This window comes from Podarcis raffonei, chromosome 5 (assembly GCF_027172205.1).
Source record: "Podarcis raffonei isolate rPodRaf1 chromosome 5, rPodRaf1.pri, whole genome shotgun sequence".
NCBI lineage: Eukaryota > Metazoa > Chordata > Lepidosauria > Squamata > Lacertidae > Podarcis > Podarcis raffonei.
The window spans coordinates 101,159,855-101,165,854 of NC_070606.1; the positions used below are offsets into that span (position 1 = coordinate 101,159,855).

General features: G+C 54.2%; 1 protein-coding gene across 1 annotated transcript in view; it reads right to left on the reverse strand.

The window, feature by feature from the left end:
* FGF12 (fibroblast growth factor 12) overlaps positions 1–5,729 on the reverse strand; it is a 235,563-nt gene extending 229,834 nt beyond the window's left edge. Inside the window, exon 1 of the mRNA XM_053390880.1 lies at positions 5,506–5,729. Within this exon, the coding sequence (XP_053246855.1) occupies positions 5,506–5,512 (7 nt within the window). The 5' untranslated portion in view covers positions 5,513–5,729. The remainder of the gene's footprint in view (positions 1–5,505) is intronic.
* Positions 5,730–6,000: the final 271 nt, after the last annotated feature.

Sequence of the window (6,000 nt, forward strand, 5' to 3'; positions counted from 1 at the left end):
ATGGAGTCACTGCCTTCTCACAATTTTTTCTGTCAACATCAGGGACTGTAGTGTGGCCAGTTTTTTAACAATTGTCCTGCCCAGAAGGTGCAAAGCACAGGTGGGAAAAGAAGTAGGAAATGCTGGCGGAGAAAAGGAGGACATAAAAGCAGGCTGCTGGGTCAGGCCAGTGGCCCATCTAGTCCAGCATCCTGTTCTCACAGAGGCCAAAGAGATGCGTCAGTGGGAAACCCGCAAGCAGGATTCGAACACAAGAGCACTTCTCCCTTCCTGTGGTTTCCAGCGACTGGGATTCAGAAGCATCGCTGACTCCAACCGTGGAGGCAGAGCAGAGCCATTCTGACTAGGAGCCACCGATCGCTCTCTCCTCCTCCATGAATTTGCCCCATACTCTTTTAAGCCATCCAGGTTGATGGCCATTCCTGCCCCTCCTAGGAGCACATTCCATCGTTCGAACTCTGCACTGCATCAAGAAGGACTTTCTTCTCTCTGTCTTGAATCCTCCAACATTCAGCGTCATCAGATGTGCAGAGTTCTAGCGTTATGAGGGAGAAAAGCTTCCCCCCCACCCTCTTTCTCTGTGCATAATCTTACAAACTTCCCTCGCCTTTCCTCTAAGCTAAAAAGCCCTAAAGGCTGCAACTGTTCCTCACAGGGCAGCCGCTCCAGCCCCTCATTCATTTTGGTGGCCCTATTCTGAACCTTTCCCAACTGGGCAATCTCTTTTTTGAGGCCAGGCCAGCCAGAGGCCTCTGGGAAACCTACAAGAAGGATTCGAGCACAAGATCACACTCTCCCTCTGTCCTTTCCAGCGAGTGGGTCGTTTGCTCACTGCTTTGCAGGGATGTGAGGGATCATTGCACAGGGTTGCACCTGGGGGACTTGAACATGCCTCAGATACACTGGCTGTGGACTAGTGTGATCTCCTGCCATGCAGGGCTCCTAAAGCAGCAACAGCAATGAGCCCTCTGAAGTCCTCTCGCCCTTCTTCAGAGCGCAGGATCCACGACTGCAAGATCAGCCACTGGGATCAGGCTGGGAATTTGTCTTTCTGGCTCCACGCAGCCCTCCTTCCTTCCTTGGGCCAGTCCTTTTTTTATTGCAGCCAAAGGCCGTGGCCAAAGGCCAAGGCATCCCTAATCTCCAGTGTTAACTACTGTTAGCCTTGGCAAAGCTGATGAGTGGGCTGGAGCTGCATTCTGCTCCATCCCAGCAAAAAAAGCTGCTGTTAAGAGTGACGAGTGAGCAGAAAAGACAGAGCGATGCCAAGTCTTCAGAGATTTTGCTGGAGTCCACCGAGGGAGAGAGAGAGAGAGTAAGGCAGAAAGTGCAGCACAGCCGACACATGCTTTTGACATGGTCTTTTGCGTATTGCGACTTTGCTGTTGTTATTATTGATCATTGTCTAGTACTCAGTTCTGGAAGTATATCATACTAACCAGAGGCCATGACAATTGCAAACCTGCAAACATAGTATTAATATAATACTATAGAACATGCATCCAGAATATAAAGAAGGCATTATGTGATTAATCGGTAATGATTTATTGTAATAGTTGAGATTGAGTTTCTGCTTAATTATTATTTGCTGATGCTCTGAGAGTTAATTTCATTGCATAATATTATATTCTAAATGGATCATTGAACACTACTGCATTTTATAGAAGTTGTTTATTTTAAAGTCTTTTTTTTAAAATTCTGACTTAGTTCCATTGTATCAGATTGTTATAGGATGTGTGGTCTTTGTTGTACATTTGGTATTTCTGTGCCTTGTAAAGTTCCCTAAAAAGGTGGAAAACAAATTAAAAGTGAAATGGAGAAATATTCCATCTTGACCCACGAGTGGAGGCTGCAACATCCCATCTCTCCTCCCTGCCTTCCTACGCCTTACTCCTTGCATTAAGTGACTAGTCCACATGGCCATGACTGCTGCCAATATATACTGGTTTTGGCTCAGTTTGATGGTCATGTTTTCTCCCAAAGTATTCTGGGAACAAGGGATGTGGGTGGTGCTGTGGGTTAAACCACAGAGCCTAGGACTTGCCGATCAGAAGGTTGGCAGTTTGAATCCCCACAATGGGGTGAGCTCCCGTTGCTCGGTCCCTGCTCCTGCCAACCTAGCAGTTTGAAAGCACGTCAAAGTGCAAGTAGATAAATAGGTACCGCTCTGGCGGGAAGGTAAACGGCGTTTCCGTGCACTGCTCTGGTTCTCCAGAAGCGGCTTAGTCATGCTGGCCACATGACCCGGAAGCTGTACGCCGGCTCCCTTGGCCAGTGAAGTGAGATGAACACCGCAACTCCAGAGTCGGTCACGACTGGACCTAATGGTCAGGGGTCCCTTTACCTTTTATTCTGGGAACTGTAGTCTGGGGAGGGTTCTGAGGCTCCTTGTGTTAGGGATCTTTGCTGTGCCACCCCAACCTCTATAGACCCCTGGGGAGAAGGGAAAAGCTATAAACCCGCTTGCAGCGTAACTTTAAAACCAGCTTCAGAAAACCAAAGGGGCAGCAAGGGTGTCACGCCACAAATCTCCTCCTTCAACCCCCTCCAGGGCCACCTTCTAGATTTCCCAGGGAAAGATACCTTTCTAAAAAGCAAAGTGTGCATTAGCTGTGGGACCAGGCTCTTTGCCCTGAGAGCTTTATCCTTAAAATCCCTGGTGTGTTAGAGAGGCACATCCAGACTCATCAGTACCCCTGGGACTCTCCCATTCTTGCATGAACAGAGGGGGAAGATATGTACTGAAATGCTGCTATTATTGACAAGGCATGAAAAAAGTGAACAGAAAGCTCAAAATGGAAGGTTTCCCTTCCGATGGAAAACTAGGCAGTTCTGGTCTCCGAGCTTTCCATGCAAGGCCCCCTCTCACACACCTGTGGCCTGAAATGGCACAGTCCGCGCGAGAAAGGCAAACTGCAACACCGGCTTCACTTGCCGTGGCGCGAAGGGCCGCACAGGTCGCCTGCGCAGGATCGACAGGCCCAAAGGTGAGGCCGGCGCAGGCCCGAGAGGCGACCACCCACAGGGGAATGTCTTACCGAGGAAGGAACGCTGTGGAAACTGCAAGCACTGAAGTTTTGAAATTAATAAATAAACGTACGGGGGAGGTTCTCCTTAACGAAGCACCGCTCTTGCACCCTGAAGAATGAATTGGTGATACAGGGATGATAGGCTGTAACCGAGGAGGAGGACTTCAATCCTTACAAACACCGCTTTGCAGGTTATTAGATGAAACCCCCTTTTAAGTGAATGGTCAATCACAGATTGGTCTCTGTGCGTGAAATCTGAGAGAGCGAGAATGGAAATTCACCAAAATTCGGGCTAGTCTGGGGCAGAGGTGAGCACTGTGTAGATCGCAGGATCGCCCTGCCCTGATGTCCTTCTGGGGATCTCACCAGCGTTTCATGTTATTATTCCAAGTTGCTAGCCCTTGAGGGTCATCGGAATATGTTCTGCGGGAGGGGGTTTCGATGTGGTTGTCAATCCTGAAACAGCAGACCGTCGCTTGTAGGGAAACCTGCCTGCTGAAAATAATTGCTCTAGATCCTGCAACCTCCAGCCTTTGCTCCAACCCTCGCCTAACCCTTCAATTCCCCCTCCGACGTCAAGAGTGCTTTGCCAGTTCGCTACAGGGAGAGACGAATCGAGCCCCCCCCCCCCAGCAGAGGAACGTGCCCTTCTTGGGCCCAGCACTGGGACCCGCCTCCCCTTTTGGAACCGCCAAGAAGGAACCAGCAGTTGCTGCCACACCGAATTCTCCTTTCCTTCCCTCTCCCCTTCCTTTCCCCAACGTCTCCGTCCTCCTCGAAGGCCTTATTGAGCCTGTTTCGCACTGAAGATCCTGGCAAGGCGACCCCGCCGCCACCCCCGGGCGGAAAACATCTCGGAGTAGCCAAAGCCCAGGATCCCCACCGAGCCTTCTCCGCCAAGCCAAGGGCTCCAAGAACTTCGACAGCAATAAAGCGCATCCTTGCAAGTCGTGAGCACCGAATTAGGATGGCCAGGCAGAAACCGCGGCCAGATGGCTCCCTCCCTCTCCCTCTCGCCTCTCAAGATCCAAGAAGGCGAGGGCTATCGCGCCACGCTATCGCAGAATCTCTGGTACTAGCGCTGCTTTGGCTGCCAAGGCGAGGGAAGAGGCTGCCCGCCTCCCTTCCCGAGGCTGCCTCTTGCTCGCTCGCCCGCCCGCCAGCAACACGGAGAGGCATCCATCTGCTTCTGGATGCATGACTATGCATATAATGGGTTATTATGTCCCCACCCCACAATTTTGATGGCATCCAACGTGCAGACCAGCAACACACCTACATCACAACGGGGGAGGGGGGAGGGGGGAGCAGTCGGCTTTGAAAACAAGCCTTCATCGAGGTGTTGGAGTCAATGAGATTCCCCGGTGCTGCTGTTCATATATAAGGGAATCACTCATTTTGCGGGGCCTGTTCTGAACCTCAGGTACAGCCCCCTTGCCGCTCGAGAGGGTGGGATCCCTCCGTGGGATTGAAGCCGCCTATAATCAGATCTCCCCAAACTGCCTTTGATTGACAGGGCAGTTATTAAAACGGAGCCCGGGGTTTCAAAGGCAGCCTCCGTCTTAAAGGAAGCCCAGCTCCTCGTTCTTGCTGTATCAGAGCTTCCCAGCCACCTTGTGTAATAAAAGGGGGGGGGGAGCATGAGACTGGGGGGGGTGTTAAATAAGAGCAGCGTCTCCCTGCACGCTTTTTTTCCATTGGCCGGCGGGATGGGCCACCAGCAACGTCAATCAGTAATTAATATTTAGAGATTTGGAGAGTTCACGTACTTATGCAAAACGAGCAAAGCAAATCGAATCGGATGCAATTTGTATACGCCTGTTTGGATGCAGGAGACACGACCCCCCCCCACGGTGCGCCCCCAAACCTGGGTGGGTCGGGATGTGTGTGTGTGTGAAATATTTTATGAGCAAGGATGCAATGCAATGCACTGAGGGAGGCGCGGAGGGCGGGGGGAGCGCTAGATCAAGGGACTCTCCTTAAGCAGCCAAAACAACATTGCACGGCTTCCCCCTTTCTGGAAGGTGGGGTGGGGGTTCAGCATTGTCCCCCCCCCATATGGCGCCACTGGGTCCTGCATGCAGCAGATGCCTCGTCGCGGGGGGGGGGTAAGAACGGGGCTTGTACGGCGAGTCTCTTCCCAGCAAAACGAGGCGCCCCGCAACCCTCCCAAGACACACGCCCTACAATTTACAATCGCATTCAAAAAATTAATTAAATCGCTTCCCGGCTCAGAGCCAGGGAGTCGCCCCGGAAATCCACCTCCGGGAGCCAGCCTCGGGGCGAAGGCCTTTCCCCATTCTCGCCCCCTGGCCGGCGTGCGGCGCAAGCCCAGAGCCCGGCGGCGGAGCCTCCTTCGCCCGCCGCCGCCGCCGCTGCTGCAATGGGCTCTGCCCAGCCTCGACCTCCGCTCGCACTGCGGTGCTCGGGCGAGGAGAAACCGTGGGCGCCCGCTTGCCTGCCCGCCCGCCCTTACCTTCCATGGCCGAGCTGTCCGGGCGCCGCGAAGTTGCCGGGAACTTTGGGGAGGGCTGGTGGGCTCGGGTGCTGGTCCTCCTCCTCCTCCTCCGGCTTCCGCAGCTCCTCCAGCCCGGATCCCCGGCGGCGCGTCGGGGCTTCCTCTCGACTTCTTCCTGCTCGGCTCCGGCTCCTCCTCCGGCTCCTCCTCGGCGAAGGCTTTCCCGGCACCCGGAGGCTGCAAGCAAGCAAGCAAGCACCGCAAGGGTGAGCGCCCGCAGGGAGGGAGCCGCGCGCCGCTGCGCAACCCGCAGGGACCCCGGGATGGAGGGATGGATGGATGCAGGGATGGAGGCTGGCGCAGGAGGCGAGCCTTACCTGGCGGCGGCGGCGGAGGCGGAGGCGGCGGGCGGCGGGCGGAGCGCAGAGGAGCTGTCCGCCGGCGCTGGTGCTGCAGGTACAACTGCCGGCTCTGCCCACTCGGCTGCCTCTGTTGTAAGCACGGCACAGGCGC